The sequence below is a fragment of the Oryctolagus cuniculus genome, chromosome 15, assembly GCF_051225735.1.
Source record: "Oryctolagus cuniculus isolate XC-2025 breed Fujian yellow rabbit chromosome 15, ASM5122573v1, whole genome shotgun sequence".
Classification (NCBI taxonomy): Eukaryota; Metazoa; Chordata; class Mammalia; order Lagomorpha; family Leporidae; genus Oryctolagus; species Oryctolagus cuniculus.
In genome coordinates, this window is record NC_142881.1 from 65,109,017 (window position 1) to 65,136,799 (window position 27,783).

At 38.0% G+C, this 27,783-nt stretch overlaps 1 protein-coding gene across 5 annotated transcripts in view; it reads left to right on the forward strand.

Annotated features, from left to right (window-relative positions):
* ADK (adenosine kinase) overlaps positions 1–27,783 on the forward strand; it is a 598,204-nt gene that overhangs the window by 173,987 nt on the left and 396,434 nt on the right. For all 5 annotated transcript variants that reach the window (XM_008269935.5, XM_089313496.1, XM_008269936.5 and 2 more), the window contains one exon: positions 23,094–23,172. In XM_008269935.5, coding sequence (XP_008268157.1) covers positions 23,094–23,172 — 79 coding nt within the window. The remainder of the gene's footprint in view (positions 1–23,093; positions 23,173–27,783) is intronic.

The window sequence follows — 27,783 nt, forward strand, 5'->3', positions numbered from 1 at the left end:
TCTTTTTGAGACTGGCTTATTTCACTAAGCATAATTGTTTTCTGATGCATCCATTTTGTTGGAAAAGACAGGATTTTATTCTTTTTGTGGCTGAATAGTATTCTATAGTGTTTATATACCACATTTTCTTTAATTATAAGTTGATGTACATCTGGGTAGATTCCATATCTTAGCTGTTGTGAATTGGGCTGTAATAAACATGGAGGTACTAATAACTCTTTCATATGCTGATTTCCTTTCATTTCAGTAAATTCCCAGGAGTGGAATGGCTGGGTCATGTGGTAAGATATATTATCAGATTCCTAGAAGTCTCGATACTGTCTTCCCTAATAGTTTTAGTAGTTTACATTCCCACCAACAGTGAATTAGGATACCTTTTCCCCTACATCCTTGCCAGCATTTATTATATTTTGATTTTTGGATGATAGCCATTCTGACTGGGTGAAGTGAAACCACATTATGGTTTTGATTTGCATTTTCCTGATGGCTAGTGATACTGAACATTTTTTCACCTATTGTCTATTTGTACTTCATCCTTTGAAAAATGCCTGTTCAAGTCCTTGCCCATTTAACTAGATTGCTCTGTTGTTGAGTTTCCTAAGCTCTTTTAGATTCTGAATATTGATCCTTTGTCAGTTACATAGTTTGCAAATGTTTTCTTCCATTCAGTCCATTGTCTCCTCATTTCATTGAATATTTCCTTTGTAGTGCAGAAACTTCTTAGCTTGTTGTAATCCTGTTTGTCAATTTTGTTATTGTTGCCTGTTCTACTGGGTCTTTCCAAGAAGTCTTCACCTATGCTAATGTCTTACAGAGTTTCCTCGATGTTTTCTTCTATTAATTTGATAGTATCAGGTTGTAGATTTAGATCCTTAACCCATTGTGAGTTGATTCTTATATAAAGTGTAAAGTAGTGGTCTTGTTTCATACTTTTGCGTGTGTAGATCCAATTTTCCCAACACCATTTGTTGAAGATAATGTCTTTTTTCTAGGGATTGAGTTTAGCTCATTTGCCAAAGATTAGTTGTTTGTAGATTCTTGTGGATTAATTTCTTGGATTTCTTTTCTGTTCCATTGTTTGCATGTCTATTTTTGTGCCAGTACTTTGCTGTTTGATTATAACTGCCATGTAGTATGTCTTGAAATCTGGTATTGTGATGCTTATGGCTTTGTTTTTGTTGTTAAAGGTTGCTTCAACTATCCTGGGTCACTTGTGTTTCCATATGATTTTTAGCATCATTTTTTCTAGATCTGAAAATATATGTCCTTGATATTTTGATTGGGATCACATTGGGTCTGTAAATAGATTTGAGTAATGTGGACATTTTGATGATACTAACTCTCCAATCCATGAACATGAAAGATGTTCTCTCTTTTGTGTGTCATCTTCTGTTTCTTTTTTTAATGTTTTATAATTTTCATTGTAGAGATATTTCATATCCTTGATTGAAATTAGTCCAAGGTATTTAATTTTTTTGTAGTTATTGTGGATGAGACTTATTTTACAAGTTCTTTCTCAGCCCTGGCATTGTTTGTGTTTATAAAGACTATTGATTTTTTGTGTTGATTTTATATCCTCTAGGTTACCAAACTCTCCTATGAGTTCCAATAGTTTCTTAGTGGAGTCTTTTGGTTCCCCTATATATAGTATTATGTTATCTGCAAATAGGGATAGTTTGACTTCTTCCTTTCCAGTTTGTATCCCTTTGATACCTTATTCTTGCCTAATGGCTCTGGCTAAATCTTCCAGAACTCCATTGAATAGCAGTGGTAAAAGTGGGCATCCTTATCTGGTTCCAGATCTTAGTGGAAACGCTTTGAGCTTGTCCCCATTCAATATGATGCTGATTATGAGTTTGTCATATATTGCCATGATTGTGTTGAGGAATGTTCCTTCTATGCCCAATTTGCTTAAGGTTTTTTTTTTTTTTTTAATCATGAAAGGATTTTGTATTTTAATGCTTTCTCTGCATCTATTGATAATCATATGGTTTTTCGTTTTCAACTTGTTAATATGATGTGATTACATTTATTGATTTGCATATGTTGAACCATCCCTGCATACTAGGGTTAAATCCTACTTGGTCTGGTTGAGTGATCTTTCTTGATATGTTGTTGTATTCAATTGGCTGGTATTTTGTTGAGGATTTTTGAAGTCTCCACTCACCTCTCTATGAGAAAATTGCATCTCCTCAAGTCCCTGACTATTGGAGTCACGGATGGTGTCCCTGCTTAGTGCTGTATGTTTGTACTGTTCTTTCTGCTCCCTGGTATCTCTCTTATATCTGTAGGATTTCTACTGCATACTCCCGTTTTCTTCCTGTGGTCAGAATCGGCATCTCTTCTTGCTATTCAACCATCTTTGATTCTCCTAGATTATTGTTAACAAATGTATATTTGCAATCAGTTTTAATGGTGAGAAATACTAAGTTTGAATACCACATAAGGGAAATATTTTGTCTTTTCTTATATTTTGTAGGTAGTGGAATAATAACCCTTTATCAACAAACCCTAAAATATTTACCACCTTGCTTTTTATAGAAAAAATTGTCTGACCCCCCCTCTCCTGAAAGAATAATTTGAAGTCATTTACACCATAGGTCTATTTTCCTTTATTCTCAAGTAGAATTATTGTGTTTAGAAAATAGTAAAAGTGTTTAGATTTGAAGAGGTTTATTCCCTCCATACTGTAACTTAAATCTTTGGAATGTTGGAAAGGAGATTCAGCTACAAATTATATGTCAGTAGAGTATATTCCATTGAATATCCTGATCCTGTAACATTTCTCTGCTGTGGTTGCTGAATAACTTCGGAATTTGGGGTTTTACATATTTTACCTTTTATTAGCTTGTTTTTGCTTTCAAAAGGACTACTAGTGGTTTACTTGAAGTCTTCATTTTACTTTTGAACTCTGTATTCCTTCTTGTACTGAGCCCAGTTTTGGCTATTGTTTTATAAAACAAAACAGATATTTTCTTTTTTTTTTATTTTTTGACAGGCGGAATTAGACAATGAGAGAGAGAGAGAGAGAGAGAAAGGTCTTCCTTCCATTGGTTCACTCCCCAAATGGCTGTTACGGCCAGCACTGCATCAATACCAATCCAAAGCCAGGAGCCAGGTGCTTCCTCCTGGTCTCCCAAGCGGGTGCAGGGCTCAAGCACTTGGGCCATCCTCCACTGCCCTCCCAGGCCACAGCAGAGAGCTGGCCTGGAAGAGGAGCAACTGGGACAGAATCTGGCGCCCCGAACGGGACTAGAACCCGGTGTGCTGACGCCGCAGGTGGAGGATTAGCCTAGTGAGCTGTGGCGCCGGCCAAAATAGGTATTTTCTTTATAAGTTTAGTGATCAGCTTTATTTTAAGTTTTGTGGGAAATAATTTTAAGATGTTATATACCATTCCTTGTTACATTTTTGTATTATACATTTTGGTAAATAATGTTTTTAATCAAACAAAATTTAGTATTCATACTATCTTCATGCATGTGCAAGATGTTTCTTCAGGATGTTTTTAAACATAATTACCACTTATTTCTTACAACAGGCTTCTGAGAGTTTATTATGCCTTGAGAATTTACACCTGGGGACATCTTTCACAAACGAATGTGTTTTTGTTTAGAGGTCATGTAGCATAATAATTAAATGATCACCTTTGAACTTATCACCCAGTATCCTTGAATTAGAAAAAGGATGATTGTGATTACTTTATGATTGCTAATATTATCTCAGTAAAAACATATTCTCATGATTAATTTATTACTGAGCTCTAGTCTTTACTTTTAAAGTTTACTTTTATGTAGTAATTTTGTCATCTAGTTCTTTACTTCTTAATTGTAGTCTCCCCACCCCCAGGCCCTTATTGGGAAAAAAAGCCTGTTTCAATGGGATTAAAAACACACTTCTAGTTTTAGAGTAGGTTTATCATCTACCCTTCAGGCTGTTCTTTAATATAGAACTCTTAAGAATGAATATCTTAAGATATTCCCCAGATGTTTTAAACTTTGGCAAACTTATGGTTTTCTTTATTGGAATCTTTTGTAGTATTTAGAAGATGAAACAGAATATATCCTCAGTATATAAACACTTTTCATATTGGTTTTTTAATATCTTGCTGCAGAGGCATGCATAAGATAAAACCTCTGCACTGATAACATTTTCAAAATATCGGCTTTTAAGATAATATCACAATTGTATTAACAGTAATGTGAACATAATATTGTGGATTGTATATATGTACATTTTTGAATTGTACATTGTTTGGTGATAAGTTTTTGTTTTGTATAGCTGTCAGATTGGCTTAATTTTTTTAACTTATTTAATTCTTTTTAATCTGCATACTTCAGCCATCATCTGCTGCCTCCCAAGTCGTGTTATTGCAGGAAACTGGAATGGAGAGTAGACAGGGGACTCGAACCCAGGCACTCCATTTTAGGATGTGGACATTCTAAGTGGCACCATAAGTGGCATCTCAACTGCTGTGCAAAATGTCTATCCCTGGTTAATTGTTTAATGGATTATCTAATAGATTTTATTCCTCATTACTTATGATCTCAATGGAGTTTTTTGAGATTATTTTTACATCATATATCTTTATTTTCTATTTATTTATTTGACAGGTAGAGTTACAGACAGAGAGAGAGAGAGAGAGGTCTTCTTTCTGTTGGTTCACTCCCCAAATGGCCACTATGGCCGGCGCTGCGCAAATCCGAAACCAGGAGCCAGGTGCTTCTTCCTGGTCTCCCATGCGGGTGCAGGGGCCCAAGGACTTGGGCCGTCATCCATTGCCCTCCCGGACCACAGCAGAGAGCTGGACTGGAAGAGGGGCAGCCAGGACTAGAACCCGGTGCCCATATGGGATGCCAGCACTGCAGCCGGAGGTTTAGCCTAGTGAGCCATGGTGCCTGCCCCTACATCATATGTCTTTAAAAATGTTAGGAAGTTTAATTATTTTTGAAGATGTTAGTTATTGAGTTTTTTTTTTTTAAGGTGAGAGCCTAACTGAAAATTCTGTGCTAAATCAGCACCTAAGTTTTTCTTTCACTGTTATAAAAATAGTGGGCAACATTTTTTAAGTGTTTAGGAGCGTGTAATAATGTACTCCCTCATTCCCCCTTCAACATACACACAGAGGAGGCAAGTAGGAACACCTTATTTGATCACAGTTGTTTAGAAATATTGTATCTTTGTGTTAACCTAAAATTTTATTGCTTACTATCAAATTTTTCTAAAAACAGCATTCCACAGTCTTATTTTCCTCAATTCTTAGTTTTCTGTATAGTGTACAGTAGATATTTGAGACATAGACAAAAACCAAAACAGTGTTAAGTTATTTTAAAAATAATCGAGAGGTGTGGACATTTAGCCTAGCAGTTAAGATGCTGATAAAGATACCGATGTCCACATTGTAGTACTAGAATTAAAAACTTGACACTGGCTCCTGACTCCAGCTTCCTGTTAATGTTGACCTTGGGCAGTGGCACTGATACCTCAGGGTTACTGCCACCCAAATGGGAGACCTAGACTAAGTTTCTGGCTTCTGGCTCCTGTCCTGGCACAGCCCCTGCTGTTGTGAGCATCAGAGGAGTAAACCAGATGAGAGCTATTTGAGGGAAACCTATTTTTGTTAAATTTGTACAGGTGTAATATAATTTCTTAAAAAATTGACATCAGCAGCAAGAAGATTCATTTAATTCTCCCGTAGTTTGTCCATTAGATATTTACTGATTTTTTTCAGGGTTTTTGTGTTGTTTTCTTATTGATTATCTAGTGTCTGTCTGGCACTCTTCTGAGATATTGTGGAATTTGGGAAGGCTGAGCTGCTATTTGAAATGCCAGCATTCTATATTTGAGTGTGGCATTTAAGTTCCACCTTCACTTCTCCTGCAGCCAGCTGTTGTGCGCATGCCCGGAGGCAGCAGATGATGGCTGTACTAGGCTACCTCCTACCTCTATGGGAGACTCATATGAAGTTTTGGGTTCTTGGCTTTAGCCTGGCCCAGCCCTGGCTGTTGAGGCATTTGAGGAATGAATCAGAATATGGAAGATCTCTCCCTTTCTTTTACTCTCACTCTCACTCACTTCTTTTTTAAAGTGAAGGCTTTGACTTAGATACTTATTTTTATTTTTTTAAATAATTGTTTATTTGAAAGAGTTACAGAGATAATTAGAGCCAGAAAGAGAGGTCTTCCATTCCACTGGTACACTCCCCAAGTGACCGCAATGGCCAGAGATGAGCTGATCCAAAGCCAGGAGCCAGGAGCTTCTTTCAGGTCTTCCACATGAGTGCAGAGGCCCAAGGACTTGGGCCATCTTCCACTGTTTTCCCAGGCCATAGCAGAGAGCTGGATCGGAAGTGGAGTAGCCGGGACTTGAACCAGCGCCCATATGGGATGCTGACGCTGCAGGCTGGGGCTTTAACTCACTGTGCCACAGTGCCGGCCCCCTCACTCACTTTCACTCTCTCTCCCCTTCCTCTTTGCCTCTACCCCTTTTGACCTTCTCCCTCTCCCTTTGTTTTTATGCCTTTCAAATGAGTAAAATTTTAAATAGATAGTCCTTAATGCTATGAAACGTAATCTTAGAGTATTCAGATTACTTGCCCCATATCAAAGAGTTAGATGAATGTGAAATTAAATCCAAGACTGTCTGTCACCAGTGCCTTTGTCTTTCACTGTTGAGGAATGCTGCTTTCTCTTATGACTTTGTTATGAAATCATAAATGATTATCAAATTGGTCTTAGAAATCCTTGGTAAGGAATTTGGCCATTTAGGGCCTCCTTCTTCCTCCTTCCCTTCCTTTTGTGAGATCTCAGCCTCTGCTCTTTGCTGGAATACTCACTTCATCAGTATTGGTACCCCCTATTCTACTCCCAAGGTTCTTGTGTTTCAGTGCATGGAATTTTTTTTTCTCTTTGGTTACACAGAGCTTCTTGAATCTGTAAGAGTATGTCTTCAATCAGTTTTTGAAATTTTTAAGCCCAAAGCGCACTGAAGTTTTTCCGTCCTTTGAATAATTCACAGGACACAAATGTTAGATCTTTTAGTGCTATCTTATCATAGGTCTGAGTCTTTTTTTTACTTTCTGAAAATCATTATTCCTTTTTTCATGTTGGAAATTTTTACTAATTTATCTTTAAGTACATTCACTTTAAATGTATTCTCCATTTTGCTCGTGAGCCCATTTAGCGAATTTTAAAATTTGTTAGTAAATTTTTAAATTCTAAGCTTTTTATGTTTTGTGCTTCTTTTTGGAGTCTTTCATTATTTTCCATGCGTTTTGAGAGTCCTAGTACTTTGTGGTTCTCCTTTTTGGTTCTCTGGCTAGAGAAAGGAGTCTTCATTTTCCCAGTGGAGCAGCTAGGAATCACACTGGCAGCTTGATATGGGATGATGGTGTTGCAGGCAGCTGCGTTTTAAACAACTGTGCCACACACTGGCTCATCCAACTTATTCTTGATGCTTTGAGCTCACATGCCTTCAAAATTTGGTTAATGTCACCAGAGGGAATCTGCTCTTTAGTATAGGCCCTTCATTTCCAATTTTATTACTTTGGCCTTACATAATTCCAAAATCCCAATGTTTTTCTCTCTTATCCTCTGCTTTACCCTTGTGTTCTACTAAACCCAAAGTCTGGGTGTTCAGATTCTGGATGTAACCAGTATAGATAGGTGCTTTTCCCTACAACCCAAAGAAGTACATATGGATCTTTAGTTTCTATGTTCCTCTCCTTCTTAGACTTTTACTGCTTTCGTATTGTGTTTTTAGTTCTTCTGCTGGCCTGTCTTTTGTTTTGTAAGCACTGCCAGACTGGGAGGATTTTCTGCTTTTGAGATGATTTTGGTTAACCACCTTAGCATGCCATTCAGTTTCAGAATTCAGCAAGCGTGCTATGGGGCAAACCAGCTGTGTATTTGAAGTTTGGGAAATGTCAAGTTTTGTCCCTATTACCTCATATATTACTGGTTCCACATCTGGGCAGGTGGGACAAAAGAGTTGCCAATTCTGGGTGACCCTCTATAATAGTTCTCACCTCCCTCGAAATTTATCCACCTTGTCCTTGTTGCATCTGTAGCTCTTTGGTACCTTTGACAATAGGACTTAAGATTTATGTGGCTTTTCTAGTTGTTGTCAGTAGGAATGTTGACTGTTATGCACTGTATGCTACTCTGAATCGGAAGTTCCATATGTGATGTTTTGATAAAAGTTTTAAATATTTGGGTGTTTCTGATGAGTGATTTTTTTTAAGTTGAGTAGAGAGAAATAATTAGTGACTGCTTGACTACTTTCTCTCCATATCTGTTACATATGTTTCTAGAAATTTTCTAGGATCAGAGAAACTCAGGCCCCATTATAAACCATGGACTCTCTGATAGAAATAACAGCTGAAAGCAAATCAATAAGGGGTTGGGGGTGGTGGTAGTACAATTTGTGTTTTAGAGCTGTCTGTGAACATGTGGCCAACACTCATGGTTAACCAGGAGACTACACATTCTCATTTTGAGAACCGTTGTCTGTAATATTTTCTTTTTTCTGAAATCCTTGTGTGGTTTAAACTTGAATGTCAAACTATTCACTATTTAATGACAGGTATACATTGCTTTAGTGAAATTTTGTTGTGTGCTTTTAGCAGTAAGCTTGAATCAGAAGCAGAGCTGAGACTTGAACCCAGGCACTCAGTTTGCTTTTAAAAGGGTAGAAACCTAATGCATATCATTCTTCTAAATTTAGGAATAATTCACTTTAGTTTAATCATCATTGCTTAGATACAAAGTGCTTTTCCACAATATATGTGATAATTTTATGTGCCAAAAACTTCATCTTTAGAGTTATAAATAGGAATAATTAAATCTTTAAACGTTTTAGAATTGAGTAAGGACTTATCTAAACAACACATGCTTATCAAAGAAAATAAAATTACAGGTTAGAGAAATACCTTTAAATTACGATCCTTATGAACTAATAGCTGAACTTCAGTTTTGAATGAGTGTTACTTTTTCCATCTCTTCAAAATATGCTTAAATATAAACACATGTGGGAAATGTTCTTTTGGCTTTTATCAAACTGACGTTTAAGTGATTTTTTTCAACCTCACTAAACATTTGTGGTTAAAGATTTCAAAGCTTTGAATCTTTTAATTTGCCTATGGATTTCTCCCCATGTTATTCTATTAACATTTGGTCTTAATAAGTGTAACCTGTTTAGAATTATTGATGTTTTTCATTTATTATTTGGTTAGATGAGAAGTTGACGAAAGAACTTGATCAAAAATTCACTTGGCAGTTACGAGTGCTTTCTTAAGGAAGTTAAACTTTTGGGGTTGTACTGAAGAGATTTTAATTAAATGTCTTACCTCTCATGTCTGTCCTTATAAGACGCATAAAGCTATTGATGTTTGCTTCTGTGCTGTAGTGATGTTGGTACAACATGAGGTCTTCTTTTATCTTCTGATAATATGCAGTGCTTTTGTGCACTCTAGCCATCTAACTAGATGTCCATCCATTCTGTCCGTCCATCCATCCACCCATCCATCTCTGTTTTCTTGCCCCTGAGTTTGGGATAACACAGTGGTTTTAGTTTCTATGACTAGAAATTGTGAGGCACAGTTTTGTAGACATTTTCCACTTCATGCTTATTGAATCTTAAGTGATTTTTTAATACAGAATTGGCATTGTGTTATAGGGGTATAATCATAAAATACCTTTTAATTTCAAGTAGTATTTTTTTTCATGTAAAATAAATAGAAGGATTAAACATAAAAAATTAAGGAGCTATTTTGGTTCTGTAATTTCTTCTTTCCCTATTATCTTCCTATTATTCTTAGAAAATACCCACTGAGGTACTATAAGTGCTAAAAATACGTGATATTTTAACCTACTCCAAAGGAATTTGTAAAAAGCAACTAAGTATGTAGCATTAGAGAAGAAGATACAACATATAAAATGTTAAAAATTGATGTCTCCTGGACTGGTGCTGTGGCATAGTGGGTAAAGCCGGCATCCCATATGGGCTCTGGTTCTACATCTGGCTGTTCCATTTCCGATCCAGCTCTCTGTTTATGGCCTGGGAAAACAGTGGAAGATGGCCCAAGTCCTTGGGCCCCTGTAACCACACAGGAGACTCAGAAGTGGCTTCTGGCTCCTGGCTTCAGACTGGCCCAGCTCTGGTCATTGCAGCTTATCTAACCAGCAGATAAGGTCTCTCCCTGCCTCTGCTTCTGACTCTGTAACTCTGCCTTAATAAAGTCTTTAAAAAAAATCTATGAATCCTTTGAAAGATGTATAGGTGTTGATTGTATTATTGTAAGGGGGAGGTCTTCAGACAATTCATGAAAATACTTATTCTGAAAAACTATGCATGAATATAAAGTGGAATTTTACGCACCAAAATAAACTTGTTTTTAAATTCTATTTCCACACATTTTTGAAATACCCTCATATTGTGGGTGTTTGTGTATGTGTGTATGTCTCTCTGTGTGTGTGTGCTTTAAAAACAATTTGTTTGAAAGATAAAGTGAGAGAAAGATACCTTCCATCTGCAGGTTCATTCTCCAAATGTCCACAGTAGCCAGGGCTGGACCCGGACAAAGCCAGGAATTGCATCTGGGTCCCCTAAATGGGCAGCAGAAACCCAATTACTTGAGCCATCATCCACTGCATCTTCAAACTCATTAGCAGGGAGCTGGATCAGAAGCAGAGTAGCCAGCACTTGAACTAGCACTTATGGGCTGTTGGTGTCAACAAGTGGCAGGTTAACTAACTGTGCCACAGCTCTGGTCCCTGTGCTTTTATCTTTCTGCCTTTCCACAAGGTCAAAACTATTTCAAAGGCAGAAGTTTAAAAAATACCTCTCTAAAATTCTATTTAGAAAATTGGAATAATGGTTTTATCTCAGAAGATTAATTTGCACTTCATATGTGCATCATTGTGGCTCTGTGTTCTTGTGTGTATTTCTTTCTGTATATGTAAGCCGCTATGTATGTACATAGTGTATAATATATAACATAACTCAGATGTATCAATACATCTGAAATTTGGAATTTCCTCGATTGATTACCTAGCTTATATATATTTTTAAAAGTCAAATTTATTAAGATACCTTGAAACATTTTATACATTAAAATTTACCATTTTGCATACGAAATTCTATGAGTTTTGATAAAAATAGTTGTATAACCATCAACGAAATAGAAAATCTCCATTGTCCCCAAAGTTGATAATTCTGCATCTTTTCTATCTTCAGCACCTGGCAGCCACTGCTGTGATTTTTATCTTACCGTTTTATCTTATCCAGAATGTCAGATAAATGGGATCATATTATATAAAGCTCTTTTGTGTCTGGCTTCTTCAATATAGCTAATGTTTTTGAGACTTATCCATGTTGTTGAAAGTATAGTTGTTCATTTCTAGTTTTGCTTAGTAATGTCTTATAAGGATGTGTCAGAATTTCTTTACTCATTTAGTAGTTAATAGACATTTGAGTTGTTTCAGGTAATTAACAAGGCTGCTAAAAATATTTGTGTACCTGACTTGTCTAGTAAATATATGCTTAATTTTTTAAAAAGTTTCCAAATTGTCTTCCAAAGGGGCTGTATCATTGTGTATTTTCATCAGCAATGTATGAGAGTTCTAGTTAGTTTGCAACCTTGTCAGCACTTAGCCTTGTCAGTACTTAGCATTCTCAGGTTTTCTTCAGCCATTCTAATAGATGTTTATGTTTGTGATTTTGATGTTGATTACCATAGTGACTCATGATGTTGAGATCTGTGCTTACTTGCTATCTTGGCTGTATCTTTTCTTCATTAAATTTTTTGGCCCCTTTTTATTGGGTTGTTTTCTCAATGAGTTTTGGGATTTTCTTTTAATATTTTTTGGATAGTGTAACCTTTCCAAAGCTAGTCTTTATAGTAATTATTATTAAACAGTCTATCTATAATAATATATTTTTCAAATAGTTGATCAGTTATGCTTAAATCAGAAATTAGGAATAATGCTTTAGTGCCAGTAGTGGCTAGACTGTTGCTATGCATGTACTCAGGCTGAGCACAGAGTGTCAGACTTGTCAGGGATTAAATTCATGTAATATGAAATACTGTACTTTGGTTAGCCTCTTAGTTCTTTCAGAAAATAAAGGTTTATATTTATAAAGCTTCCTACTAAATATTTCACATTAATGTAACTTTGCTGTTTTCTTGCCAACTTAAATTATTTGTTGAATACTTTAGGGTTAAAATTGGGATAATTTGGGAAGCAATTTTTACAATAAAAATCAAGTAAAGAAAAAGAACTTGAGGGGCTGGTGTTATAGCACAGTGGGTTAAGCTGCTGCCTGTTACACTAGTGTCCCATATGATTGCCAGTTTGAGTCCTGGCTACTTCACTTCTGATCCTGTTCCCTGCTAATAAGCCAAGAAACGCAACAGATGACGACCAACGTATTTGTTCCCCTGAAACTCAAATGGGAGATCCAGTTAAAGTTCCAGACTCCTGGCTTTGGCCTGGCCCAGCCCCAGCCATTGTGGCCATTTGGGAAGTGAACCAGTGGATACAATCTCTCTCTCTGTCTCTCTGTCTCTCTGTCTCTCTCTCTTTCTGTAACTCTGACTTTCAAATAAATAAATAAATTTTAAAGGAAAAAAATAAAGAACATAATCTCTGATTTTTTTTTAGTATCATAAATGCTATCTGCTTTATTAATTTGGACTTTGGAAATAGGTTGGTTTAGGAAAATGGATTAGGAACTGTCCTTTTAATTCTTCTGGCTTTTTGGTTGAGGTGTTGGGATGTCCACTCCATTCAGAAAGAGAGATTCAAGTAAGATGAATGTATAAAGTACTTACCCTGCCATATATCACTTGCTATATAAAAAGCCACATAAGGAAACTATGTAGACATTACCCAAAAAAATATAAGGCTATCATAAACTTTTTCATCTTTAAATACCTTAGAAAATAGTTAAAATTTTTGTGTAATTATTTCCCTATGATGTTATAGTTTTGAGGTTCATTAATGTTTTAGCCTGAATTTTTTTAGCTTCATTAGAGATATACAATTCTTCATCTTTTCTTTGACATTTTTCAGTATTCGTACAGAAGAAACAACAAAAAATTGGTGTCAACCAAAAACAAAATACAGAGAAAACCAGTATATAACACAGATGCCCAGTCTTTCCATGAGATTAAAGGCAACAAATCTTGCCATAGTACACTCAATTCCTTGCTATTTTATTCAGCTGTTTAATAGTTCTGTTAGTTCCTTATGATTTTCTTATCTTCTTTCCTAGCGCCATCCAACTGGTCATCCAAACTCTATACCTTAGAATTACCATCCCTTTTCTCAGTCTTCCTCTGGCAATTATTTTTGATATCCTTTGCCTTCAGCCTTAGAATAGTTCTTTACTTTGGTCACTTCTCTATGCCTGTGGTTCTGGTTCTCATCCTCTGGTATGAACTGTAGTCTCAAGGCAGATCTGCTTTTTACTGCACCTGTTCTACAGACGGTGCTGTCATCGTTTTTATAGGAATCTGTTTCATACTTCTTAATATGCAGATTTTAATAATTCTAAGTAATCTTCAGAATAATATCTTCGTTTATTAGCCAGAGAGTTCCCTTTGTCAGTTTTTACTACTGTGATTTTGACCTACATTTCAGTAGGTGTTTAACCTGTTTTTCTGAATAGATCATGTTCTTTGTTTTATCCTCAGACAGGAATATTTTTTCTCTCTGTCAAATTTCAGATCAGATGTTAACGTTTCTCTGACTCATTCATTCAGAATCACTTTGTTCTGTGTTTTTCATTTGTCTTTGTTCTAGATATAGTTTTTGAGATAACTGTAGAAAAAATTGTTCTCCCATTGTAAAATGAGGTTGATTTTTAAATATTTATTTGAGAGAAAGAGAAAGACAGACTCTCAGAGAGAGAGGGCTCCCATTGGCTGGTTTACTCCTCAGATATTTGTAGCCCTTGAGACTGGTTGGACTGAGCCTAACCCAGGAGCCAGAACTCAATCCAGTTCTCCTGTATGGGTGGCAGGAAGCTGGTTACCTGCGCCATCACTTGCTGTTTCTTATGGTCTGCATTAGCAGGAAACTGGACTCAAGAGGTGTACTCAGAGATCAAACCTAGGTACTCTGATGTGGGATGTGGGTATCCTAACCTACATCTTTTTAAAAGATTTATTTAGTTTGAAATTTAGAGTTACAGAGAGGGAGAGACAGATCTCCCATTCGCTGGTTCACTTTCCAGATGGCCACAATGGCCAGCACTGGGCCAGACCAAAGCCAGGAGCCAGGAATTTCATCCAGGTTTCCCATTTGGGTAGCAGGGGCCCAAACATTTGGGTCATCCTCCACTCCTTTTACCAGGCCATTGTCAGGGAGCTTGAGCAGAAGTGGAGAGCTGGAACACAAACTGGTGCCCATATGGGATGCTGGCATTGCAGGCAGCGGCTTTACCTGCTACTCCACAACTCTGCCCTCCTAATGTACATATTAATTTCAAAGCCTAATACCTGCCCCTGATGTTGATTATTTTGTTTTTTTTTTTTTCATTACTTAACAGTTTAATACTTATTGGGTAACCAATAAGTATATAAAACAAATGTATAACAAATATACATTTGTTATATGTGTATATATATTTGTATTGTATATATATTTGTATAGCATATATACAGATGTATAAAATACTCATAATTGCCTCTGATTTGGAGATAACCACTGCTAATAACTTGTTTATGTTCTTCCAGGTCCTTCTTAGTACACATGTATTTGGGTTGTTTAGTTTATAAATAAAAAGATATTGTGCCTATGTTTTTGTGACAGTATTTCTAAACTGAAGCAACATGGAAAATATCAGTAGATAAGAATATATAACATTAAAAACTTTTTAGTGGAAGCAGTGCATACATAAAGCAAAAATAAATCAGAATGGGCTAAGCATTTGCCCTAGTGGTTTTGCCTTGTGTTAGAACACCCACATCCCCTATCTCTTGAGATTCAGACCCATCTTTGTGATTCCAGCTTCCTGCTGAGGTACACTCTGGAAGGCAACAGGTGATGTTGCGACTGATCAGGTTCCTGCCACCTACCTGGGGAACCTGGAGTGACACTCCCACATCTGTCTTCAGCCCCTAGCTTGGAGCATTGAGGGCATTTGGGGAGTTAACCAGTGGATGGGGGTGAGGGGAGCGTGCTCTCTATCTCCTTCTCCCTCTCTCCCTCTGTCTCTTTCCTCTTTGTCCTTCCTCTCCCCTTGCTGCTGGAATAAAAAATTAAAATTTTTAAAAATAAAGATGAAAAATTAGACATTTCTAAGATTTCTGATTTTGGGAAATGGAACTATCCTGCAATTCATCAAGATGTATCAGTCTTAAATTCAGAATAAAACTGAATTTGGCCATTATTTTTCACTGCTATTTAAGAAGTCCTGGTTTCTTTACCCAGGCAAGAAAAGGGTAAGAAAAAATGTCATTTTTCACAAAGGATGATTATGTACAGAAATATTTGGAGCTAATTAGAGATGTTAGAAACATGGATATAAAATTTGACACAGAAAATTGTGCTTTTTAAATTCCAGAAACCAAAATTAAGTTTAAATAAACAGCATTTACGTTACTTCAAATGTGTAGGAAGTATTAAGCAGTGACTCTAATAAAAGATGTGCAGGACTTACGCCAAACATTATGAAACATTATTGAGAGATTTTAAAGAAATTCCAAATAAATAGATTGAGGAATGTACTATGATCATGGATTGGATAATGTAATATTGGCTAGATATCATTTTTCCCTGTTTAGATAAATTGAATTAGTACAATCCCAGTCAAAAATTCTGACAAGCTGTGTTTCTGTGTTTGGCAGCTATTGTAAATTGATCCTGAAGCCTCGTCAAGCACTCATGAAGAAACAAGACACTTGTCCTTTATTAAGACTTACAGTTTGTTAGTCGTTAAGACACCATGAAATCTGTATATGGATAGATGTGTCAGAATAAATAGCCCAGGCATAATTGGGCATGTGTGTGTGTGTTCTATAGGGCATTGGTGCTTTGAATCATGCCAGTGTCCTTTTTTGTTCTCTTTTCTAAAAATTTTAAATTTTTTAAAAATTATTTGACAGGAAGAAAAAGAGAAAGGCAGAGATTATCCATCTGCTGGTTCACTCTGCAGATGCTTGCAACAGACAGGGCTGGATTAGGCTGAAGCCAGTCCGAGTCTCTCACATGAGTGATAAAGACCTAAATACTTGACTTATCACCTGCTGCCTCACAGGGTGTGCATTAGCAGGAATAGAATCAGAATTGGAGCTGGGACCCAAACATACTCTGATATAGGATGCTGGTATCAATTAAGTGGCATTTTAATCACGGAGCAAAATGTCTGCTCCATTCTTTTTCTTATTCTAGCTAGTTGGCTCCAAAGATATTTGTGTTTTTAAAATTGTATGTTTATTTTACATAACCTCAAGAAATTTATAAAAAAAAAGAAACTCAAAATATTATAAATAAAAATTACTTCCCTCTGTGTCTGCTCCAAAGCAGTTCAAATACTGTTCACAGTTACTGTTTTTATTTTGGAGTGTGAATCCAAATAATGTGTTTATGCCATATTTCGTAATCATTTATTTACTTCAGATAAAGACAAGGGACCAGCATTGTGGCACAACAGATTACTTTGCATGCAAAGCCAGTATCCCATGGTAGAACGCCGATTCAGGTCCCTGCTGTTCCACTTTTGATCCAGCTCCCTGCTAATATACCTGGGAAAACAGGAGAATATGACCCAAGTGCTTGGGACTCTGCCACCAGTGTGGGAGACCTAGAATTCCTGACTCCTGGCTTAGACTCAGCCCAGTCAGGTCTCCTTTGTGGGTGGCAGGGATTTGACTATGTGCGGCATCACTGTTGTCTCCAAGGAGTACATTTGCAGGTCACTTGGAGGCAAGAGGCATATCTGGGGCATGAACTCAGGTACTCTGATAAGGGATGCAGTCATCCCAAAGTAGCATCTTAACCACTTGCTTATCCCCTATTTCTTTCTTTCATTTTTTTTTTTTTTTTGAAAGATTTATTTATTTACTTGAGAGGTAGAGATAGAGAGGGAGAGACAATAAGTTCTTCCATCCCCTGGTGTACTCACCAAGTGGCCACAACGGCTGGAGCCGGGCCAATCTGAAGCCAGGAGCTTCTAGCAGGCCTCCCCCATGGGTGTAAGAGCTCAAGCATTTGGGCCATCCTCCCCTGCTTTCCCAGGCCATAGCGGAGAGCTGGATCAGAAGAGGAGCAGTAGGGACATGAACCCTGCACCACAAGTGGAAGCTTAGCCCAGTACTCCCACAACTCTGCCTCCCCCTTCTTGAATAAACAATTTTATACAGTGGAATTACTGATTGAAGTCACAGCTCCACTAATTTTGTTTTGTTTTAAGGATTTATTTTATTTATTTGAAAGCCAGAGTTATAGAGAGACAGAGACAGAGACAGAGAGAGACATAGAAAGGCCTTCCACCCATTGGTTCATTCCTCAGATGGCTGCAATGGCCAGACCTGCACCAATCTGAGGCCAGGAGCCAGGAGCTTCCTCCAGGTCTCCCATACAGGTATAAAGGCCCAAGGACTTGGGCCATCTTCTACTGCTTTCCCAGGCCAAAGCAGAGGGTTGGATGAGAAGTGGAGCAGCTAGGACTCGAACCGGCCCCATGGGATGCCAGCACTACAGGTGGTGGCTTCACCTGCTATGTCACAGCATCAGGCCCCCAACTCCACATCTGAACCAGCTTCCTGCCCATGTGCCTGGGAAAGCAGCAGAGGATGGCTTAAATACTTTGGTCCCTCCCACCCACGTGGGAGACCCAGATGGAGTTCTGGGCTTCTGACTTCTCTCTGGAGCAGCCCCAGCCTTTGTGGCCTTTTGTGAAGTGAACCAGCAGATGGAAGGTTTATCTGTCTCTGTCATTCATCTGTCATTCAGCATTTAAAATAAATAAAATATTTTTTAAAAAAAGATTTTATTTATTTGAGAGGCAAAGACACAGAGGGAGAGACAGAGAAATCTTCCATCCACTGGTTCACTCCACAAATGGCCACAAGAGCTGGAGCTGGGCCTATCCAAAGCCAGGAGACAGGAGCTTCTTTGGGTTCTCACACTTGGATGCAGGAGCCCAAGCACTTGGGCCATTTTCCATTGCTTTCTCAGGCCATAAGCAGAGAGCTGGATCAGAAGAGTAGCACCCGGGACACTAACCTGCACACATAGGGGATGCTGGCACTGCAGGCAGAAGCTTAGCCTACTCCTCCATGGCGCTGGCACCATAAATAAATCTTTTTTAATAATGCATACTGTTAGTTAACTGTATTGGAGAATGAAGAATACAGTGCAAATTAACACTCTCAGTTCATTTACTTTCCTCATCTTCTTTAATTTTTATATATTTTAGTTGTAATGATTGACTTTATGACACAATATCTTTAAAACCTCTTTTTAAAAGCATTGATTATTAACATTTGAAATGCTCATGGGCTCTTCTCCATGAAAGGGAAGGGAACTAGTATTTTTCACTTTGATCTTTTCTTTTTTCAATCTTCTAAGTTATATGTAATTTTTAAAATATTCTGTTTTGTAACTATAATTATGTATCTTGTGTTTCATCTCTACATTGATTCTAGGTTCTGAACACCAGTAAAACATCATTACTGAATAATTAGATAAATATTATCCCCTGTAGAACCAAGTAATGTGTTTGAATTCACAAAAGTGAACATAAAGTCTTTTATTATTAAAAATTTTCTATTAAGTAGAATTCTACATGTAATAAGATGTAATGAACACTTTTAACTTATGGCTTCTTTTATTTTCAGATTTGTATTGTATACTCATTCTTTTTTAAACATGTTTTATTTATTGCCATACCTCCTCCTCAGTAATTCTTTTTCACATCCTTTAACAAATTGAAAAACAATGTTTTTCCAGTTATTAAGTTAATAATTGTTATAGACAGATGTTCAGTTCTACTTTCAAAATCTTTTTTTCTTCTTAGCATACACTACGTTATTCCATTATCTTTTTGCATTCTGTATTCCTTAAGAAGTTTGGTATTCAATTTTTTATCCCTTTTTAAGTGATAAATGTTCTTGACTTTAGATGCTTTTAAAAAGTTATCTCTTAATTTGGCCGGCACTGTGGCTCAATAGGCTAATCTTCCGCCTTGCAGCGCTGGCACACCGGGTTCTAGTCCCGGTCAGGGCACCGGATTCTGTCCTGACTGCCCCTCTTCCAGGCCAGCTCTGTGCTATGGCCGGGGAGTGTAGTGGAGGATGGCCCAGGTGCTTGGGCCCTACACTCGCATGGGAGACCAGGAGAAGCACCTGGCTCCTGCCTTCGGATCAGTGCGATGCGCTGGCCGCAGTGCGCCGGCAGCGGCGGCCATTGGAGGGTGAACCAACGGCAAAAGGAAGACCTTTCTCTCTGTCTCTCTATCTCACTGTCCACTCTGCCTGTCAAAAATTAAAAAAAAAAAAAGTTATCTCTTAATTTAAGAGATTTAATAAGATGTGTCCAAGTATGGGTCCCAGACCACCCTTTCTGGTAAGCTGCTTGGCGTTAGGAGAAATTTGATGATTACATTTTTCTTTTTCTTTTTTAAAAAAAATTTTCCCCCTAGCATTTCTTCTTCTCCTTTTTTTAAATTTATCTGTCTATCTATCTATCTATCCATCCATCCATCCATCCATCCATCCATCGATCCGAAAGTCAGAGTTACACAGAGAGAGGAGAGGCAGAGAGAGAGAGAAAGTCTTCCATCTGATGGTTCACTCTCCAATTGGCCACAACAGCTGGAGCTGTGCTGATCCGAAGCCAGGAGCCAGGAGCTTCTTCCAGGTCTCCCATGTGGGTGCAGGGGCCCAAGGCCCTGGGCCATCTTCTACTGCTTTCCCAGGCCATAGCAGGGAGCTGGATTGGAAGTAGAGCAGCTGGGTCTCAAACGGGTGCCCATAGGGATGTCGGCGCTTCAGGCCAGGCCGTTAAACCGTTGTGCCACAGCACCACACGCCCCCCCCCCCCAGCATTTCTTTTTTAGCTTTTGCTATCCCTGTTCTCCCATTCTGTAATTGCTTTTAATTGGGTCTTGACCTACCTGATCATTCTTTATCTATTTTAATTTTTCTTTCATATTTTGTTTTGCCTATATTTTCTATCTTCTTTCTTGGCATTTTCCTTAATTTTGGCTTTTCTATTTTTGTATTCGCTTTTGTTCATGTCTATTCTTATTGTTTGGATCACCCATCCAAATACTGATTTCTTTTAAAGAAAACTATGTGGTAAAGTAAATTTATATCAATCTGCTGTTGTCTAGTTGTTCCTTTTCAGATAATTAAACAGACAAGGTTCTCTCTACTATCTGTAGTATCTACCTTTAAGGCAGATAATCAATAATAGTATGGATGTTCTTCAAAAAGTTAAATAAGGAGTTACCTTTTTTAATTTTAAAAACTATTTGCTGGTTTATTTGAAAGAGCAACAGAGAAAGAGGGAGAGACGGGGTGAGGTTGGGGGAGAAGATGTCTTCTATATACTGTTTCACTACCTAAATGCCCACAGTAGCTGGGTCTGGGTCAGGCTAAAGCCTAGAGTCAGGAACCCAATCCTGATCTCCCACATGGGTGGCAGCCATGTCCCATTGTTTTCCCAAGCACATCAGCATGAAGCTGTGTTGGAAGCAGAATAGCTGGGACTTGAACTGGCATAGCAGTGCCTTAATCTGGTGTACTACAATGCTGACCCAAGGACCTTTTGATCCAGCAATTCTACTTCTGAAAATATATTTTCAAGAAAAATGAAAACATATGTGGCCGGCGCCGCGCCTCACTAGGCTAATCCTCCACCTTGTGGTGCCGGCACACCAGGTTCTAGTCCCGGTCGGGGCGCCGGATTCTGTCCTGGTTGCCCCTCTTCCAGGCCAGCTCTCTGCTGTGGCCCGGGAGTGCAGTGGAGGATGGCCCAAGTGCTTGGGCCCTGCACCCCATGGGAGACCAGGGGAAGCACCTGGCTCCTGCCTTCGGATCAGTGCGATGCGCTGGCCGCAGTGCGCCGGCCGCGGCGGCCCTTGGAGGGTGAACCAACGGCAAAGGAAGACCTTTCTCTCTGTCTCTCTCTCTCACTGTCCACTCTGCCTGTCAAAAAAAAAAAAAAAAACATACGTACAGAAATTTGTACATGAATGCTCATAGCAACATTACACACAGTATACAAAAGTTGGAAGCAACCTAGCTGTCCATTGACTGATGAATGGGCAAACAAAATGTGATATATCCATACAATGCAGTATGTTTGACCATAAAAAGAAATGAGGTACTACTGATAAATGGATATGTACAATGTGTGAAAATATTATGCTAAGTGAAATAATCCAGTCACAAAGACTACATCTTGTATGATTTCATTTATACTGAATTGTCCAGAATAAGCAAAAAATATGAAGAAAGTATATTAGCGGTTGTTTAGGGTGGGATGGAGCGGCTGATGGGGAGATGACTTTGATAGCTAGAGGGTACAAGGTTTTGTTTTTGTTTAAAATTGCGGTGATGGTGGCCGGCGCCGTGGCTCACTAGGCTAATCCTCCGCCTAGCGGCGCCGGCACACCGGGTTCTAGTCCCGGTCGGGGCGCCGGATTCTGTCCCGGTTGCCCCTCTTCCAGGCCAGCCCTCTGCTGTGGCCAGGGAGTGCAGTGGAGGATGGCCCAGGTGCTTGGGCCCTGCACCCCATGGGAGACCAGGAAAAGCACCTGGCTCCTGGCTCCTGCCATCGGATCAGCGCGGTGCGCCGGCCGCAGCGCGCCGGCCGCGGCGGCCATTGGAGGGTGAACCAACGGCAAAGGAAGACCTTTCTCTCTCTCTCTCTCTCTCACTGTCCACTCTGCCTGTCAAAAAAAAAAAAAATAAATAAATAAATAAATAAAAAAAAATAAAAAAAAATTGCGGTGATGGTTGTACAACATTTGAATATAGTTGAAACAGTTGGGTTGTACACTCTAAATGGATGAATTGTATGACATTAATTATATCTTAATAAAGCTGTTACTAAAGGTGGGGGGCCAAAAAAAAATGGAAGTAGAGAAGAGGAAAAGGCAGGATCGTGAGGGGAAGATGGGGAGAGAGAGAAACTAGGAAGCTAGTTGCCAAAGGAAGACTTTACCATGACAGATGGGCACACTTAAATTTTACTCCTGTGGTTAAGGTGGAAGTGGTTGGGTAATTACTCTGGTTTTCCAAATACAGTCTTTAAAGTAATTACCCTTCCTATATTGTGTCTCCTGCCACTGCTTTGTGAATTCTGTTAGATTTGCTTTCTGATAATCTAGAATGTGTAATTTCTCAATTTTGTGGTCTGTTTGTATCATCTTTCCTTGCCTTGTGGTGATGTTTTAATTTTTTCATTTTTAAACATATAAAATGTGGTTTTGATATTCAATAAGACAAGAAAGAGGAAGCAAAACATGCTTCATCATTCATCTTGAAGTGAAGGGCCCTATAATTTTCATACCTCTTCAACTTATTCCAAAAGTAACATTTTTAAGTAAAATTTTGGTTTCTGTAAAAAACTGACTCAGTAGTCTGGAATAAAGAGAAATACGCACTGACTTCTGTATGTTTGCAGATAACAAGTAATCGCAAGACTTTGATTCTGATTTTGATTCACTGATTTACCATATAGGGCCTTCGTTTTTGCTTATTTGTGAATTTTTAATTTTTATTTTTAATTTAAAAAATTTCTTTATATGAGGTGAACAAATTTCATGTATTTAATATATACAAATAAGTTTAGGATCATAATGATACTTCCCACGCTACCCTCTCTCCTGCCCACACTCTCACACTTCCTCCTCCTTCCTTTCTTATTCTTTTAAGCTTGACAATGACATACTTTTAAATTTTATTTACATTATACGAGTTTCATGTATTTCATATATACAGATTTAGGAACATAGTGTGTTTTAATGTACTTCTAGTCAGATCCTTAAGTGTGTTTTAATGTACTCCTAGTCAGAAATATTTGCATTAGGACAATGATAGATGCTAACATTTTTCTCCTGTGATTTCTTTATAGGTTTGATGAACTTGTAAAAAAATTCAAAGTCGAGTATCATGCTGGCGGCTCTACCCAAAATTCAATTAAAGTGGCTCAGGTTGGTTAATTGTTTTAAAACAAAAATATTCAAAATATGATCTTGCATAATTGTTCTCAAATTTCTTGTAGCATAGTTTTCATTTTGAATTGGAATTTAATAGTGTTACCCACCCAGTAAACAAAAATTAATTTAATTGCTGTTTCTTTGGTTAGTAGTAAGCTTGATTATCTTTTATTTAGCTTGATTATCTTTAACATTTGTTCATTGATTTCTTTCTTAATTACTTGTATCCTTTCACTATTTTATAATTTTTCATGTATTGATTTGTTGAAAATCTTTGTACATATGGATAGTATTCCTTTTTACTCTATAAACATATTCTTATTTGTTGTTATTTGTCTCTGTTTATATACTATAAATGTATTAAATTGTTCTTAACCCATTAAGTCCCAGGTTTTTAATTTTGTAAATATTTCAGTGACATATTTACTTCAATGTTACCATAAGTGGCATATTGTTCAATTTAAATCTTTATAGGTTTTTAAATAAGAGGACAATGGGACATAATGGGTTAATATAACTTTGTGTTTTTAGTGTAATTAAACTCTGTGGCTTCTGCATTTTATGTATTTCTTAGGACAGTCCTATTACATTATAATACACATTCCTCTGTTATATATATATAATATATATATATATATTTTTTTTTTTTTAACAAAGCACATTCTGTTACCTCCTCAGACTTTTCTCCTCCCAGATCTGTGTGGCTATTAGTTATTCACTAATGAATTCTTTTCCTTTTTTTGGGATCGTTATCAATTTCCACCTAATTAAACTTTATTGTATAGTTAATATGAAGTCCTTCACATTTGTGCCTGATGCTACTCTCTTAGTAAAAGTCTGTGCCTACTGTTACTCTTTTATATTTTTCACAATATTTCATGTGTGTTATAACAATGTATTCTAGCAATGGTCTATTCCAGTTTTTATTAAGGCAAAAAAGGAATTTTTAAGTTGTGGGTAACTCATCCAATATTTTAATTTTGTTGTTAGTGTGTGTTTGGAAAGCCTATCCTGATTCTCAGACTAATGAATATTATTTTGTACTGTGTAAAGAGCAGCTCAATTAATTCAGCCAACATTTACTGATAGGTATAAAATACTCTGTGCTCTATTATAGACATATCAGTGAATAAGAAATATTCTTGCTTATAAAATTCATGCTTATTTTGGGAATCTTACTATTTTGCTTATCTTTAAACAGTGTAGTAAACACTTTGAAAAGGTAAACAAAATTACAGGAGCCAGAATAAAAATTCTTTAATACTCATCTTTGAGTGCTCATATTTTTCCTGAAAGCTTAAAGACAAAACTATATATCTCCCCAAGTAAAACTCCAAAATGCTTTTTAATTTCTAATTGAAACATGACAATTTCCATTTTTCCATGAGGATTTTTTTATTGCATGTCTTAGATTTATGAGAACTTTTATTTTGAACTAGGAAAACAGATACCCACAAAAAACTTTTTTTCCTTTACCCGTCCCTTCAGTATAAGAATTGCTTGTCAATCTGTTTTCTAAGATTCTTTGCTAACTGGTTAGTGGAGCCTGTCACGGGAATTCCAATGAAAGGGGCAACGATGATGCTGGGTTCCAGGTCTGTTACTCTAAAATAACAACTTTATTTTATCTTTCTTGTGTATTAGTGTCAATTCAGGATTTAATTCTTTTTTTTTTTTTTTTTTTTTTTTTGACAGGCAGAGTTAGAGAGAGAGAGAGAGAGAAAGGTCTTCCTTTTCCGTTGGTTCACCCCCCAAATGGCCGCTATGGCCAGTGCCCTGCGCCAATCCGAAGCCAGGAGCCAGGTGCCTCCTCCTGGTCTCCCATGCAGGTGCAGGGCCCAAGCACTTGGGCCATCCTCCACTGCCTTCCTGGGTCACAGCAGAGAGCTGGCCTGGAAGAGGAGCAACTGGGACAGAATCCGGCACCCCGACCGGGACTAGAACCTGGTGTGCCGGCGCTGCAGGGGGAGGAGTAGTCTAGTGAGCCACAGCGCTGGCAGTTTAATTATTTTAAAAGATACACTTCCTAGGGCTGGTGTTGTGGTATGGTGGTTTAGTTGCTGCCTGTGATGCCGGCATCCCATGTGGGTGCCGGTTCACGTCCCTGCTGTACCACTTCCTGTCCAGCTCCCTGCAGATATGCCTGGGAGGGCAGCAGAAGATGGCCCAGCTTCCTGGGCCCCTTCACCCACGTGGGAGACGTGGAGGAAGCTCCAGACTCCTGGCTTCAGCCTGGCGCAGTCCTGATGTTTGCAGCCTTTTGGGGAGTAAACCAGCAGGTGGAAGATCTTGCTCTCTGTCCATCTCTCCCTCTGTCTGTGTAACTTTACCTTTCAAACAAAAATAGTTTGGAGGTAAAAACTTATTTTTATCTCATACCAGCTAAGAGAATTAACTACCAAAGAAAGCAGAAGATAAGAATTGTTGGTGAAGGTATATGGAGAAAGTCAAAACCTTGTGCACTGTAGGTAGGAAATGTGATGGGGCAGGTGCTATGGAAAACAAGATGATGGTTCCTCACAGTATAAAAAATAGAATTACCACCTGAGCCAGGAATTCCTTTTCTGAGCACACTATGGACTGAATGTTTGTGTTTTCTAGTCCTTCCTATTGGCAGTCCGAACCCTCAGCATGATGGTTTGTGTAGGTGGGAGCGTCAGCTGGTAATTAGGGTAAGATGTTATGAGAGTGTGATCATGATTGAATTAGCGCCTTTGTAAAAAGTTCAGAGAGCTTGATCTCTCCTTGTGAGGACCTGGTAACAAAGCAGCTTTCTGCGAGCTGGGAAGTGAGCCTTGACCAGGAACACAATCTGTTGGTTCCTTGAACTTGAATTTTGTAGCCTTGCAAACTGTCAGAAATAAATTTCTGTTGTTTGAGTAACATAATCTATAATATGTTGTTGTGACAGTCCAAACAAGACTATAGTAGGTATACATACACAAAAGAAATGAAAGCAGGGTATCAAAGAAATACTTGTATGCTGTGTTCCATACAGAATTATTTACAATAGCCAAAAGGTGGAACAAGTATCTTGTCAGTGGGTAAATGGGAAAGCAAGATGTGGTATATACAAACAGTGGAATATTATTTATCCTTAAAAAGGAAGTATTTTGACACATGCTAGAACATAGATGAACCCTGAGGACATTATGTTCTTAAACCAATCGTTAAAGGATAAATACTGTATGATTCCATTTATATGAATTATCTAGAATAGTCAATCATAGAAACAGAAAGTGAAATGGTGGCTGCAAGAGGCTGCAGGGAGGGAGATGGAGAGTTATTGTTTAATAGGCACAGAGTTTTGCAAAATGAAAAAAGTTCTGGGATGGCAATATTAGTTGTATAACAATATAAATGCATTACGTGCTGCTAAAATATGTAGTTTAAAATAGCTAAGATGGTAAATTTTATTAAGGACAATGTATCATCATTAATGCATATTGAAAAATAAATCTAGAATTGCCTCAGTAGGGAATATTAACATAATTCAAGTTGCAGCTTTAATTTGCTTATTCTGTAATTAATGAGCCAGTACAACAGGTCAAGAGCATGGTTCTTTCCTTGGGAAAAACTGTAGTGGCTATAAAGTCATGAGCATGTATTCAAATTTTTGGGAATTTTTGTCTGCAAATGGGAGGTTAAAGATGACATCAGTTAGAAATTGTAAGGATTACAGTTGGTAATGAATATTTTAAAAATTATAGTATTGTTTAAATGACAATTTGGAAAATACTGGTGTTTGAGGTCTTCTCATCACCTCCCCCCTACCTCATCTTCACAAAATGAAGGTGTTGTTTATCTATTAGTAGAGCAACCAGATAGTATTTTGCTTGGCTTTTCAGTTCCCCAGAGATTTTTCAAACTACTTTTCCATTCTGAGTGATGATTTAGTTAAATTGTAAAATTGTAATTTCTTCCTTGAATAACAGTATAGTTTTTTTTTTTTAAGATTTATTTATTTATTTGAAAAGGAGAGTTACAGAGAGAGTGAGAGAGACAGAGAGAGAAAAGATATTCCATCTGCTGGTTCACTCCCTAAATGGCTGTAATGGTCAGGGATGGACCAGACTGAAGCCAGGAGTCACAAGTTTATTCCAGGTCTCCCAAGCAGTTGGCCATCTTCCACTACTTTCCTCCTCTTGGAGAGAGTGTAGTTGTGCTGCTTCCCTATGCCAGGTCAGATGAAGGCGGCATTTCTGAGTCCTATCATGGAGTGTGGTAAATGTTCAAAAGTACAATTAAAAAAAAAAAAAGATTGATTTATTTATTTGTTTGGAAGTCGGAATTACACAGAGAGAGGAGAGGCAGAGAGAGAGAGAGAGAGAGGGAGAGAGAGAGGTCTTCCATCCTATGGTTCACTCCCCAGTTGGCCACAACGGCTGGAGCTACGCCCATCTGAAGCCAGGAGCCAGGAGCTTCTTCCAGGTCTCCCACGTGGGTGCAGGGGCCCAAGGACTTGGGCCATCCTCCACTGTTTTCCCAGGCCATAGCAGAGAGCTGGATCAGAAGAGGAGCAGCCAGGACTCGAACTGGCACCCCTATGGGATGCCTGCCACACAGGCATAGGATTAACCTGTGCCACTGCGCCGACCCCTAAAG